Below are 15,909 nucleotides of genomic sequence, written 5' to 3'. Positions count from 1 at the left end.
ATTGTTTTTGTAATATATTCATCTTTGTCCATGATAACAAACAAGTTACACTTATCAATTCAACAAATTATAATATCATCATCATCATCTTCATTATCGTTCGGCATGGGTTGGACGGTTTGACTGAAAACTGATAAGCTGAGGAGATGCACCAGGTTCTAATCTGACTTGGCATGGTTTCTACGGCTGGATGTCCTTCCTAATGCCAACCACTCTGAGAGTGTAATGGGTGCTTTTTATGTGCCACAGGCATGGGTTCCAGTTACGCAACATTGGCATTGGCCACGACGACGATCTCACTTGACTTGACAGGTCTTCTCAAGCATGGTATATCGCCAAAAGTCTTGGTTACTCATCACTGCCTCTGTGGAGCCCAACATTTCAATGGTGCTTTTTACATGCCACCAGCACAGGTACCAGTTATGCAACACTGACATCAGCCACAATTCACTATTTTTCAAGTCCTACAGAGCTTGTGTGAGGTTTTTCTTGTCCTTTTGTCACTATTTTCCTTTCACAAATGAATGAACCTCACAGCTTGTAATACTTTTATCGCTAAGCATTTTAATCTTTTTACTGTAGAAATCATTCCTTAGTGGTTAAGGTAATCGACTCACGATCATAAGATCGGGGGTTCAATTCCCAGCGACACGATGTGTCCTTGAGCAAGACACTTTATTTCACTTTGTTGCTCCAGTCCACTCAGCTGGCAAAAATGAGTAGTACCTGTAATTACAAAGGGGCCAGCCTTGTCACATTCTGTGTCACACTGAATTTCCCCGAGAACTACATTAAGGGTATGCACGACTGTGGAGTACTCAGCCACATACACATTAATTTCACAAAAGGGCTGTTCCACTGATCAGATAAACTGGAACCCCTGTCGTCGCAAACAACAGAGTGCCATTACTTGTTACCCTTAAGTACAGAAAGCAGTTTTATTTATACACCAGTCTATCTTTTGCTGAGGAATGTCATGTTTGGAACTATTTTCTGTTGAGATATGTCAAATATATAGAAGCAACATTCCAATTATGTTAGACATTTAACATTATTACTACAATAACCAGGAAATTTAAATCAACTTCAGTATTTAATTGGTACTTATATAAACCAATGAAGGGGTCACAAGGTAGACTTAGCCTTCTGTTATTATTCCATTCACATCTAGGATGGTTTATAGGAAAATTATCCCATCTACTGCATAAATCAGATATATATTGACTAAGAATTTCATTGCCCGTAACTGTAGAAAGCAGTTTTGTACAGGAATCTATCTTTTGTTAAGGAATCTCTTGTTTGAAACCATTTTCTGTTGAGATACGTTAAGTTATTGAAGCAACATGACTTACAAAAAATATCAATTCTGTTTTGTTTGATAGATTTTTAACATCATTACTAGAATAACCATGACATTTAATTTTGCAATTAGGGGATTAAGAGGTTAAAAGAATAATTACATAAAATTACTGCTGTTCATGTTCAAACAGGACCTTATCCTATTTGAGGGTTAAAACGAACTTCATCTAACAACACACCACACCTACCATTACTTCATTCAGATGATGAGGCTTAAGGAGATCGTCAAAAGTTAATGAATTAATGGACTTAGGAATGCTGTTGTCCCAAACCTAACATAAAGAGAAACTAATGAGGAAATGTGAAATTCTTTAGCAAAAAACGATTAAACAGAAGCACAGTTATGTCGTTAATAAAATATCAGTAATTAATATGACACATAATTATTATTGTATTACATATATAATATAATACAATGCACATTGTGTATAATACAATACATATTATGTATAGGACAGTACATATTCACTGTATCATTGTATCAACCAAACCATGCATAAAGGGAGCGTTCAGCATGGAAGAAAATAAATATTCGGATACAAAATAAATATTCGGATAAAGCTGCCACCAACACCAATGATGACGGTAGCATTTCATAGAGCAATCTGAATGCTAAAGGGTTAATTAATCACCCAGTTCCTCCTTTGTGACAACTTTCCTGAAAGTCCCCCACCATTAACTATTAGATGAGGTGGTATCAAAAAGGTTCCTGAACTACAGGGTGTCCACAAGGTCTGGGTACATGGAGTAAATAAAATCATAACGTAAGCAATTAAATATAAGAAATAATAATTTCTTAAAGTATGTGTTAATCCCCATGTAGCCAGACTTTGCGAACACCCTGTAGTTCTGTAGCACACTAACAGATGGCAGCACATGGATGCGTACCCAGTGAAAACTAGCGGTGACCTTCATGAGGCAGTGTGCCGAGTGACATCACTGTGTTTGCTTTGTGAAATTTGTGTTTTTGTGATCACGTGTACACAGTAGTCTGCGATTTTGTCATGGACAGGAACAAAGAGCCAACGTGAAATTTTGTATTTAACTTGGGAAGTCTGCCATAGAGACATTGAGCATGCTTCGGCAAGCTTTATGGTGACGAGGCAAAGGGTTGTACACAATGTTTTGAGATGCACGGCTGCTTCAAAAGCAGAAGAATGTCCCTGGAAGACGATGAGTGATTTGGAAGACCTGCCACCCACGGAAATGTGGTATTGTGCATTGAGAATTCATCCTCCAGGGCCAGACAATCAATTGAGAGTTCTACTGTGACATTTTTAAGTGATTGGATGTATGGAATGAGAAAAATTGGATTCTTCACCGAGCTTCCCTCACTTGTGAGTTTCTCACCAAAAAACAACATGGTATTGCTTCCACACCTGCCCTATTCACCAGATCTAGCACTTGTAGACTTCCATCTCTATGCCAAGATGCAAAAATGCAAATCAAAGGTCACCATTTTAATACTGTTGTCAAGATCAATAGCGAATTGTAGAGGGTTCTCAATTCATTTACGGAAAACAACTTCCAGGCTGGATTCCAAAAATGGAAGGAATGCTGGGACCAGTGTATTGCTGCACAAGGTGACTATTTCAGAGGAGATTTTAAATTAATTATGCATTATCTCGTAGCTTGCAGATTTTGATAATGTGACTATTTTTAGAGTGACATTGTACAGTAGATATGAGAGGCCTGATCAGGCCAGTTTGTACAAAAAAAAAAACTCAAAACATTCAGGCCTGATATATCTGGTTTGGATACTAAAGGTTAAATATCTGTGGTTTTCTGTTTGCTTTGTCATTTTTCACAAAGCTGAATAACTGGGGCATAACAATTTCAGAATAAACGCTTAAATTGTTCACAAGGAAGTTTTAGCAAAATAGACACATTACTCTTTTACCTGTTTCAGTCATTTGACTGCGGCCATGCTGGAGCATCGCCTTTTAGTCGAGCAAATCGATCCCAGGACTTATTCTTTGTAAGCCTAGTACTTATTCTATCGGTTCTCTTTTGCCGAACTGCTAAGTTACGGGGACATAAACACACCAGCATCGGTTGTCAAGCGTTGTTGGGGGGACATACAAACATATACATATATATATATATATATATATATATATATACATATACATATATACGACGGGCTTCTTTCAGTTTCCTATTTCTTTATTGCCCACAAGGAGCTAAACAGAGGGGACAAACAAGGACAGACAAATGGATTAAGTCGGTTAGATCGACCCCAGTGCGCAACTGGTACTTTATTTATCGACCCTGAAAGGATGAAAGGCAAAGTCGACCTCGGCGGAATTTGAACTCACAACGTAATGGCAGACAAAATACCGCTAAGCATTACACCTGGCATGCTAACGTTTCTGCCAGCTCGGCTTCTTTCAGTTTCCGTCTACCAAATCCACTCACAAGGCTTTGGTCAGCCCATGAGACAGAGAGATGAAAAAGGCGTCTTGCTGTAGAGCTGGTACAAGGTTACCCGGCCGGAGAGAGAGAGAAAGAGAGATTGGGAATGAGGACAGAAATGAGAGTAAAAATGAATAAGTAGTTGGTATTAGATTCTGGCACTTAATTCAGGACACAGTGCAAGTGTTACAGGAGTGGTTTGGCTGGGGTAGTGAGTGAATTTTTGTCCTCTCTCTTTCTAGTGGCATAGCTTGGATTTTGGCCAGCCCAGGCAGAAGCCATACTGAATGCCTTTTTCATGAAACATAATTTACATTCATTTGCAGCAAACACTCATTTGTAATGTGGCCACCCTGTGCAGTCAACTGCACACTGCACATGCAACACAATTGTCCACACTTCCTCGCCATCTCTCTCTCTCCTTCTCTTCCTATTTCTCTCTTTCCCCATCTCTCTCCATCTTTTTCTCCCCATCTCTCTCTCTTCACAGAAACTGATAGAGGCTTATTGCGCGTGTGTCCTACTCCTACTCAACAACGAGTGTTGGTCCCTGTAACTTAGCAGTTCAGCTAAAGAGACCGATAGAACAAGTATCACGCTTTACAAAAAAGTAAATCCTGGGATCAAAGATTGCCCAAGGTTCCACGCAGTGGGACTGATCCCAGAACCATGTGGTTAGGAAGCAAGCTTCTTACCACACAGCCATATATACATACATACATATAATATATATATATATATATATATATATATATATATATATATATATACTACAGGCTTCTGCACAGTTTCCATTCACTGAACTGCATCCACTCAAGAAGGCGTAGTACAATCCAAGAGTTTTTCAGTAAAAGACACTTGCCTACGGTGCCAACTGTGCAGTTTTGGCACGGTACAAAGATAGTAATGAGAAGAAAAGAGATGCGTGTGCAGCATCCTAACAGTCTAGACCTTCTGAATAGGAAGCTTCTCGTGTGTGTGTGTGTGTGTGTGTGTGTGTCAGAGTGCGTTAGTGCGTGCGTGCGTATATGGGTTTGTGCGTGTGAAGTTTTTAATTTCTTTGTCAGATAACGGAATGGTGTAGAGATGATGATAAAAGATTGTGTAACAACGTTTGAGTCATAACTGCCTTTTTTTTTCCCTTTTACTATACAAAAATACTTGTGTGCTTGTGTGTAGACGAATGACTATATATATATATATATATATATATATATATATATATATATACACACACACACATATATATATATATTCTCACAGTCGCTACTTCCTGCTGAAATTTCACACATTCTTGTTCCTGTTCTGAATATTCTGTGAATATAAAAGCTTCTTCTTCTTCTTCTTCACACACACACACATATATATATATATAAATATGTTTGTTTTTATGTTGTGTTATAATGAAAGCAATTTAACATTAAACGGAAGAATTAGTCGATACTTTTGAGCAGAATACATATTACACATTTTACAAGAGTAGCTACTGACAGACAGTAACTTCGAAGTTTCCGCCTATATATGACTTTACTGCTATAGATAGATAGATAGATAGATAGATAGACTGATAGATAGATAGATAGATAGACTGATAGATAGATAGATAGATAGACTGATTGATAGATAGATAGATAGATAGATAGACACGCACATCACGCCAACAAAATCTAATTAACAACAAAACCACAAGTTTTCTATATAAGCACACACATTATTATTCGGCAATTCTATATGCACACACACACACACATACTTGTGTTTCTGTGTTGATGTTTAATCCTATGTCAACCTCTACCTCATCAAGTAAGATCTATAACAGAAGGCATTCCAATCATGACCATCCCTTTTTTTCGCATCTACATCAAGACATACAACGTTAAAGATGTTCTTAATGCTTATTTTATGAGATAATACAATGTGATCTGAGGGAGGTTCGACTGCTATTACTAACGCTTCCACTGGTCACATAGAGGTTCCTTAGCTTTATATACTAGAAATGACAGTCAAATCTCCCTCAAATCACACTCTAACCCTCTTGAATAACGAACCGGCATTTTAAATATTATGTTCACCGAGATATATTTCTGACATGACATGATGGTCACGGACGGACGTTTTGGCCAGAAATCTTTTCGACTGCACTGGACACCGGGGCACCAAACAACTCGAGAACGGGTCGTTTGTCGCTCAATCGGCTAGAAATAGCAGCTAGAAACCCGATCTCTCATTCAACTCGTACACCCTACTGGGTTTTTTTCTTCTTTTTTTTTTTTCCTTTCTTCTTAAAGGAAACATACTTTCCGAATAAAAAGCGGAATTGTCAAGGCTGGAAAGCTTTTGGTCATAGCATGGCTCGTTCAGGGATGGATATTTTCATAACAATAGAACTGTCCAGAAAAAAGGAGGTGGGGTGGAAATGAACAGATCGGGTGTATGTGTATGCAAAAAAAAAACATATATATATATATGCATGAATATATATACGTGTGTATATATATATATATATATATATACGCACATACACTGATATAGGGATAGGTATGTGTGCGTGTATGTGTGTATATATTTATATATATATATATATATATATATATATATATATATATATATATATGTGACAGACAATACAATACTACATATCTACCCTACTTCTTGATTCTACCCGCAAATAGAAAATTAAAAAAATCCTGTTAGCAGGAACAGCAGCAAGCAAGAAGAACCTTATCATTAACAGACTTAAATATACATGTGTAATTAATATCTAATTAATCCTCAATAGATTAATTAATAAACACATCAGATATATATATTACTTACATTGTGAAGGCTTTCCTTTTTAATTGTGGCTGGATATAAACAACGACCAATATGTATATATAATATAATGTATATATGTCCGGGACTGGAGGGTGTATATATTTATATTTACATATATATATATATATATATTCTCTGTTGTCCTGAAACTAATGTATCTGATGTTGACACACCTCACTAGTGAGGTCACATCCGTCAATTGAGGTCAAAGCGAAAGGTGACTTCCGTTAAATTAAGGACGTCACATGATTTTATCTAAATGTAAGGGTAAATCTGTAGTTTAGCTTGTTTTATTTAGTTGTCGTCGTCAATGAATGGAAATTTAAAAAAATCGAGTAGGAAGTTTCGATGCATCGTTTGAGGCTGACGATTTCTGATATGAATTTGTGGAATAAAAGAAAGATACAGACAATGAGCGTAGGCGTGGCTGTTTGGTTAAGGAGCTCACTTACCAATCGTGTTGTCATGAGTTCAAATTTCTCACTGTGCGGCACCCCTTGGTCAAGTGTCTTCTACTATAACCCCGGGCTGAACAACTCGGTGTAAGTGGAATTCGTAGACGGAAACTAAAAGAAGCCCGTCGTATACATGCATATTATAATTATCTTTTATCCGTTTCAGTTATTAGACTACGGCCATGCCGGGGCATCTCTTTAAAAAGTTTTTAGTCGGCCCCAGTAGTATATTTTTTTTCTTTATGCCAGATACATATTCTATCAGGCACTTTTGCCGAACTGCAAGGTTACGGGGACATAAACGCACCAACACCGGTTGCCAAGCGGCAGGGGAGGGGATAAATACACACACACATTCATGCGAGGGGCTTCTTTCAATTTCTGTCTACTAAATGTAGTATTTATATAAGTATGTAGCTTGACATGTCTTTTCTGCTTGAGAAAACACATCAAACTAAGTGAAACCATAGATGTGGCCAGTGATGGTGTCACATAAAAGACATCTGTGCCAACAATACAGAAGAGGCACCTGTGCCGGTGACACATAAAAGGCACCTGTGCCGGTGACACATAAAAGGCACCTGTGCCGGTGACACATAAAAGGCACCTATGCTGGTGACACGTAAGAGACACCCAGTACACTTTATGGAGTGGTTGGCTTTACGAAGGACATCCACTCATGGAAAGCATGACAAAACAGACTTCCTGTCGGCTTTTGACACATTTCCTGTGTCCTTATGCTTACAAGGGGGAGACAAGCACCTCCACTTAGCTAAGCCTGCATCCAGAGACATGTTTCTGAGTCTTTGCTCGTCATCAGTCTGAGCAGTAGTATTATTCCCTTCATGGGACTGTCACACCAGCCTCGGTTGTCAAGCGAAGTTGGGGGGACAAACACAGACACACACACACACACATATATATATATATATATATATACACATATATACGATGGACTTCTATCAGTTTCCATCTACGAAATCCCCTCACAAGTTGACAGCATACAACTACTTTATCGCATCACTACTGCATAAATCTCTGAGAAATTCAGAAATGTATTATTTCTATTTATATATATATATATACAACGTGGGAGTAACTGTTTTATCGAAAGCGTATATTGTTGTTAAATGCTTGAAATATGAGAGTAAAAAAACAGCCTTTCAATTGAACAAGCCCAAAGTTGCCATGCAAACTCTCCAGTACTTTTAACATAGATGTTCAAATTTTCAGGTCAATCCGACCACATTTACTAACACTTTTGCCTGCACAACTGCTTGTGAGACAATGTCCGCCCTGTTCACAAATATATAGTAGAATATATATATATGTATTTATATATATATTATGGACTACGAAAATCCTTTTGGGTAACAAATGAATCAGTGTGTCTTTGCCAAACACACATGCATCTATATGTGTGTGCATGTGTGTGTATGCACACATACAGCTATCTTCCTTCCTGCTTAGTTCTATAACAGTTAGACATTGTTCAAGAACAGAACAAGGAACTTTCTTTACCAATTCACATTATTTATAGATATTCTTCAACTTCAACTCAAAGCGGAATTTATATAGCAGTGATTATTTTTAGATTCATTACACAAACCTCTTTCTAGACTGCAATTTTATTCTCTAACGCCATTAAAATATATTCCAAATTATTTTAAAATTTTGTCTTAAGCAGCTGTTTTATCTACGAGAAATAGCAGCCAAAACGTGCAAGTGGCTGAGCACTCCACAGACACATGTACCCTTAACGTAGTTCTCGGGGATATTCAGCGTGACACAGTGTGACAAGGCTGACCCTTTGAATTACAGGCACAACAGAAACAGAAAGTAAGAGTGAGAGAAAGTTGTGGTGGAAGAGTACAGCAGGGTTCGCCACCACCCCCTGCCGGAGCCTCGTGGAGCTCTTAGGTGTTTTCGCTCAATAAACATTCACAATGCCCAGTCTGGGAATCGAAACCACGATCCTATGACCGCGAGTCCGCTGCCCTAACCACTGGGCCTCCACTAAAAGCATTAAGTAGGAAAATCTTTATTCAATGTCATTAAAAAGAAACAAACATGATGAGGTCATTTAGAATTAAAATACTTGCAGAGAATTTTCCTCCGGCATAAGTGTTCCCAGTGAAGTTTCCTATAATCCACTTATTTCCCTGGATAAGTGATTTAATTTAAGAGTCTATACTTGTCCGAGAAGAGCTGCTTGGGTCAAGAGGAAGGAGGAGGAATGGGAGGGAAGCCGGACATATCAGAGAACGAATTAATGAAGAGATCATAGAGCAAGGAGGACCAGTAGGAGGGGAGAGAGAGAGAGAGAGAAAGTGGTGAGGAGTCGAGAAAGGGAATGTGGTGGTGACGGTGGTGGTGGTAATGGTCTTGTTGGGTGTGAGTTTCACATTGGTAAGATACTCTTCAGAATGAGACGGAACTAAATATAGAAAAGCAGTAGTGTTGTTTCTCTCTCTCTCTCTCTCTTTTACTCGTTTCAGTCATTTGACTGCGGCCATGCTGGGGCACCGCCTTTTAGTTGAGCAAATCGACCCCAGGTTTTATTCTTTGTAAGCCTAGTACTTATTCTAATGGTCTCTTTTTGCCGAACCACTAAGTTACGGGGGACGTAAACACACCAGCCTCGGTTATCAAGCGAAGTTGGGGGGACAAACACAGAGACACACACACACACACACATATATACATATATATATATATATATATATATATATATATATATATATACACACATATATACGATGGGCTTCTATCAGTTTCCATCTACGAAATCCACTCACAAGGTTTTGGTCAGCCCGAGACTATAGCAGAAGACACTTGCCCAAGGTGCCACGCAGTGGGACTGAACCCAGAACCATGTGGTTGGTAAGCAAGCTACTTATCTCACAGTCACTCATATTATTCAAGGATAATCAAAGACAGCAAGCTGGCAGAATCGTGACCATGCCAACCAAATTGTTTAGTGGCATTCAATCTGTCGTCATGTTCTGAGCTCAAATTCTGCCAAAGTTGACTTCTGCTTTCCATCTTTTCTTAACTACACACCGATGCTTGCCTGGTTGCTCTTCTTACACTTGTTTCTATCTTCATTCATTGTACCGTTTCCTTGCTGACAGCTCTTCTAATATTTTTTTCTCCAGCATAGGCGCAGGAGTGGCTGTGTGGCAAGAAGCTCGCTTCCCAACCACATGGTTCCAGGTTCAGTCCCGCTGCGTGGAACCTTGGGCATGTGTCTTCTACTATAACCTCGAGCCGACACCAAAATCTTGTGACTGGATTTGGGGGTAAAATTATTCGACTAAAAAAACCCGCCAAGACAGTACTCCAGCATGGCCACAGTCAAATGACAAACAAGAGTCAAAGAATAAACAGAATAAGTACGAAACCTTAACCCCCCCCCCAAAAAAAAACAAACACAGGGGGTTGATTTTTTTCAGCTAAACCCTTTATGTCGGTGCCCCAGCATGGCCACATTCCAATGACAAACAAGCAAAAGACAAAACAACAACAACAATAGTCATTTATTTTATTTATTAATTTTTATATTCTTTATTTCATCCAGTGTCTTTATAACATGTGGCAAAACCATTTAGTCTGTGTGATAAATTTTAGCCCCAGGTCAAGTATAGTTGAGCAAACCCATGACCAAAGGCATTCCAGCCATGACTATCTTGCCAATTTTGGTGTATCTAGGACTAGATTATTTAATGTGACCTCCTGTTTTACTTTTATTTTAATTTTTATTTTTTTACTTGACTGTACTTTATCTTATCGACCCTGAAAGGGTCAAAGGCAACGTCGACCCCTTGGCAGAAGGTAAAGGGCTGGAGAAAAATGCCGCTAAGCATTTTGCCAGCGTTCTAACAATTCTGCCTGCTTGCTCCTTTAAAAGTAATAATAATAATAATAATGATAATAATAATAATAATAATAATGAGGATTTCAAATTTTGGCACAAGGCCAGCAATTTCGGGAGCAGGGGGTAACTCAGAATGTAAGGACGGACAAAATACTAAGCATTTTGCCCGGCGTGCCAATGATTTTGACAGCCCTCCCTCCGCCTTCATCTTCTTAATAATAACAATAATAACAATAATAATAATAATAATAAATATATTTTGTTCTTGTAAAAAAAATATTGAATCAGCAGCCATTAAGAATAATAATTTTGGAATGAGAATTTCCGGATCCTTCTCCTGTTTTCAAAGACTTTGTTCTCTTCATCGTAATTTAGACAGCAGTATTTCATTCTTTCGGCATTCCTAGAACAAAAAGAGGAGGAAATTAGAAATTCATAATAATAATTCCACTGGAATTTTTATTATTCATCCCTAGAATATAACTGGTAGTTATTTGTTTGTATTAGAACAAGAATTAGAATGCCAAATGGCTGTTAGAAGTTGGTGAAGCATCATACCTCTTGGAAGTCTTTGACAGTCTTGAAGTAGAGTCTTTGACTCTCAATTAATTCCAGATATTGGTCATTGAATTGGTCACGCTTCATTTTCTCTTCTTGTTTCTTTTTCTCCACCTGTGGATATATAATAATAAATTATTATTATTATTATTTCAAATATTTGCTACAAGGGCAGCTTGGGAGAGGTGGGGATGAGTCGATTACGTCGACCCCAGTGCGTAACTGGTACTTCATTTATTGACCTTGAAAGGATGAAAGGCGAAGTTGACCTCAGCGGAATTTGAACTTGGAATGTAGCAACAGGCGAAATACCACTAAGTATTTCGTCCAGTGTGCTAACGACTCTGCCAGCTCATCACCTTATGTAATAGTAATAATAATAATAATAATAATAATCCTTTTTACTGGAAGCACAAGGCATCAAATTTGGAGGAAGCGATTAAGTCGATTACATCAACCCCAGAGGGTAACTGGTACTTAGTTTATCGACTCCAAAATGACGGAAAGCAGAGTCGACCGCGGCGGAATTTGAACTCAGAACGTAGCAACAAGATCATAGTCTGTATTCCTGGGATGATTACAGTGCAGTCCGTAGTGCCCATGGACATCGGGGTGTGGGGTGTGGGAGGGGATCATGTCCATGCATTCATTTCTTTGGCTGATATGTATACACACACACACGTTACAATAACTTGATGTAGACAGCTGTTACATTACCTTCAGCCGGTTTTGTTTCACTCCTTCAACAATTTGTTCCATCTGTCGCAGAAACTGTTCTTTTGTAGCAGTTGATGCCATAGCCCTGGTGGGGAATAAACAGTAAATTTACTTTAGGTTTCTCACTAATAATCAGAAATAGCTGCCAAATATCTTTACTGTCTTTAAAAAAAAAAAAAAAAAAAATGGAATGATACATCAAGCAATGTCATCCTGGATACACTATGCCTGAATTAAAAAAAACAAAAAAAAAAAACGGACTTACTAACCACATGGTTCTGGGTTCAGTCCCACTGCACGGCACCTACTATAGCCTTGGGCCGACCAAAGCTTTGTGAGTGGATTTGTTAGACAGAAACTGAGAAAAGCCTGTCGTATACATACATATATATGTATGTGTGTATGTATGTATGTATGTGTGTGTGTGTGTGTGTGTGTGTGTGTGTGTCTGTGTTTGCCCCCCAACATCGCTTGATAACAGATGTTTGTGTTTGCATCCCTGTAACTTAGCAGTTTGGCAAAAGAGAACCGACAGAATAAGTACTAGGCTTTACTGAGAATAAGTCCTGGGGGTCAATTCGCTCGACTAAAGGCGGTGCTCCAGCATGGCCGCAGTCAAATGACAGAAACAAATAAAAAGAATAAAAAAAAGATATTATCTTGTGCCTGTTATTTAAGTAGATACTTACTGAGTAAAGTTTTCATGTATGGAGTTGAGCAGGTTGACCTGTTGGAGGAAACAAAGAGGATTTCATTGAAACATTTACTGTACACAGATAATAAGCAACATCATCATCGTCGTTTAACGTCCGCTTTCCTTGCTGGCATGGGTTGGACGGTTTGACAGAGGGCTGGCAAGCCAGAAGGCTGTACCAGGCTCCAGTCTAATCTGGCAGAGTTTCTACAGCTGGATGCCTTTCCTAATGCCAACCACTCCTAGAGTGTAGTAGGTGCTTTTTACATATCACCGGCATGAGGGCCAGTCAGGCGGTACTGGCATCGACCACGGTTGAACACTGCTTTCTATGTGTCACCATATATATATATATATATATATATATATATATGGATGGGAGAATTTACGAAAAAAACACCAGACGAGGACAGGTGGTGTAAACAACAAATGGAAGTACTAGTTTAACGCTCGGGAATAGAGAAAGTCTTTGACGTTTCGAGCCTACGCTCTTCAACTGAAAGGAACACAGAAAAAAATAAGGAGAGAAACAAAGAGAAAAAAATATATAAATGTAGTGGTCAGCGATCTATCATGGCGAATATATATATATATATATATATATATATATATATATGTGTGTGTGTGTATGCATGTACACACACGTATACATACCTCTTTGTTTCTGTAGAGTTTCGTATCATCGAGGATGTTGTAGTGTGTGTAGAACTGTTTAGTTTCCTTGTGTTTGGCAGCAACTGAAAGACACAAAAAAAAAAATTAAGAAAGCAGTCATCAACATCATCATTAAATGTCCTCTTTTCCACACTTGCATGGGTCAGGTGGAATTTGTTGAGGCAGATTTTTTTTTACATCAACCGGGTGCTCTTCCAGTCACCAACACTCACTTGTTTCCAAGTAAGGTAATAATTCCCCAACAAGGAAACACAAACACACTCCCATGCACGCACACACACACACACACACACACACACACACACCTTGGTCATCATTTAACGTCCTTCCCTGCCAACAGGAATTGGATGGTCTGATAGGAGCTGGCAAGTCAGAGGAGTAGTGCTACACTCTACTGCTTAGGGCCAGGTTTCTATGGCTGGATACTCTTCCTAGCCCCAACCACTCAACAGAGTGTACTGGGTGCTTTTTATGTGGCACCAGCACCAGTGAGGTCTGCTGTGGTATGGTTTCTATGGCTGGATGTCCACTTAACAGAGTGTACTGGGTGCTTTTTATGTGGCACCAGCACCAGTGAGGTCTGCTGTGGTATGGTTTCTATGGCTGGATGTCCACTTAACAGAGTGTACTGGGTGCTTTTTATGTGGCACCAGCACCAGTGAGGTCTGCTGTGGTATGGTTTCTATGGCTGGATGTCCTTCCTAATGCCAACCACTTTACAGAGTGTACTGGGTGCTCTTTATGTGGAACCAACACCAGTGAAGTCACCGAGTAACTTGCGAGACAGGACCCCACTTGATTGTGGGGGAATGGTATTGATGGAGGCAACTTTATGTCAGGTGGTGAGAAATTAAAAAAACATGATAGAGAAACTGGAACAGGATGGTACACAGATGGGATGCCGAATGCACTTTTGCCGAAGGACAAGAAGCCAAATGGACACAATGTAGAATGTAGAATACTGAAAAGCTATGTTTGTTTAATGGAACTAAATACTTTGGTAAAAGAGTCTGGATATATTCAGCAATTACTGGAACTCAACCAGTCTGCTATGAAGAACTGTAAAAACTCTTTCAAGGCCAACTCACCTTGGTTGTAAAGTTCGAAGAAGCGTTTCTGATATTGACTCAGTTCAACACGAGATGGTACATCGTCGATCTTCCGCTGCAGAGAGGCAATTTCACGGTTTGTTTTCGCCTGAAAAAAGAAAAAAAAACAAAACAAAAATGAAATGAAATAAATATTTTTAAAAAAAAGTCTTCAAAAATAAAACGAATATTACCTGAATCATAGACCCTATTACAGGATCAACCATTATCTGGCAGTAGGGAGGGGACAGAGAAATATTTGTGATGGTGAATAAGCACAATGTTAGGGTGCTTATATTATACCCGTTTACCACCATGAACTATGGACCCTAATTGTAAGAACGTCTGTCTGGGAGAAGAATACTTGGATGTTAAAACTGAAGATTATTTCAGTTGGGGGATTGAGAGGAATTCTCTTTTCAAAGAAAACAGAATTCAATTATGAGTATATTATCAGAGAACCAGAGGTGGGTGGCCTTGGGTAGATTGGTATCAGAGAATCATAGACGATGGTCCCAGGTGGACTGCTATTATAAAATCGAAAGTGGTGGTCTCAGATGGGTTGATAGTAAAAAGATTAAAGTGAACCAATAAATTTTCATGAGAGAAAAAAAAAAAACAAAAAAAAACTCAATGAACAATTCTGGTCCACAATTACAGGGGAGACAACTCTGGAATTTGAAATAATTACAACAAAATGTTTGTGGGGCAGGGTTGAAATAATTAGTTTTATATATGCTATTTGAGTGCATATAAGACCCCCACCCCTGCACCAAATCTCCCTTTCCCCAAAACCTAACTCCGGGTCCTATATGCGAATTTGGTCCTCCCAAGGCTAATTTCATCTGTGACGCTCACTCTAATATGCTTATTTTTATCCAAACTCAGATAATCCTTTCTACTGAGCCGGACTCCAAAACAATATTTACTTAAAAAGGACAGGCAAACAAGTCTAATGCACTAAAAACCTTTTTTTCCCTTAGCATCTGCTGTTGAAATTGGGGGATGTTTAATATGGCTGGGTGTGTTTCATGCCATCAAATGCAATATTCTCACCTGCAACAGTTTGATCTTCTGTAGTTTTTCTTTGTCTGCATCATATTGACTTTCAATCAATGATACTCGCTGCTGGGAATTAGAAAGAAAAATAGAAATAAATAAAAAGATTTTGAAGATTTTTAAGTGGAATGTGTCAACATGTATCTACGTGCATGTGTGGGTGTGTTTGTGTGTGTATATATAGTGAGAGTGTGT

The 15,909-nt window shown here is 38.7% G+C and overlaps 2 protein-coding genes across 7 annotated transcripts in view; both read right to left on the bottom strand.

Annotated features, from left to right (window-relative positions):
* The window catches only part of LOC106883799 (uncharacterized), a 33,305-nt gene extending 26,532 nt beyond the window's left edge, over nucleotides 1–6,773 (bottom strand). The window contains exon 1 of one of the 2 annotated variants that reach the window (XM_089343225.1): nucleotides 6,592–6,773. The gene's annotated coding sequence lies outside the window, so the exon portion shown is untranslated. The remainder of the gene's footprint in view (nucleotides 1–6,591) is intronic. The other variant, XM_089343224.1, reaches the window with a different exon arrangement.
* A 3,807-nt stretch (nucleotides 6,774–10,580) lies between these two features.
* Nucleotides 10,581–15,909, bottom strand: part of LOC106883792 (coiled-coil domain-containing protein 93) — a 32,389-nt gene continuing 27,060 nt past the window's right edge. For 3 of the 5 annotated variants that reach the window (XM_089343661.1, XM_089343664.1, XM_089343663.1), the window contains 7 exons: nucleotides 15,712–15,783; nucleotides 14,656–14,764; nucleotides 13,547–13,629; nucleotides 12,888–12,925; nucleotides 12,199–12,283; nucleotides 11,482–11,595; nucleotides 10,581–11,326 (listed from right to left, as the gene is read on the bottom strand). In XM_089343661.1, the coding sequence (XP_089199787.1) occupies nucleotides 11,285–11,326; nucleotides 11,482–11,595; nucleotides 12,199–12,283; nucleotides 12,888–12,925; nucleotides 13,547–13,629; nucleotides 14,656–14,764; nucleotides 15,712–15,783 (543 nt within the window). In that variant the 3' untranslated portion in view covers nucleotides 10,581–11,284. The remainder of the gene's footprint in view (nucleotides 11,327–11,481; nucleotides 11,596–12,198; nucleotides 12,284–12,887; nucleotides 12,926–13,546; nucleotides 13,630–14,655; nucleotides 14,765–15,711; nucleotides 15,784–15,909) is intronic. The other 2 variants (XM_089343665.1, XM_089343662.1) reach the window with 2 other exon arrangements.

Source organism: Octopus bimaculoides, chromosome 27, assembly GCF_046866305.1.
Source record: "Octopus bimaculoides isolate indiv1 chromosome 27, ASM4686630v1, whole genome shotgun sequence".
Classification (NCBI taxonomy): domain Eukaryota; kingdom Metazoa; phylum Mollusca; class Cephalopoda; order Octopoda; family Octopodidae; genus Octopus; species Octopus bimaculoides.
Note: the sequence above shows the minus strand (reverse complement) of the source record. Positions and strands in the feature narration are given on the sequence as shown.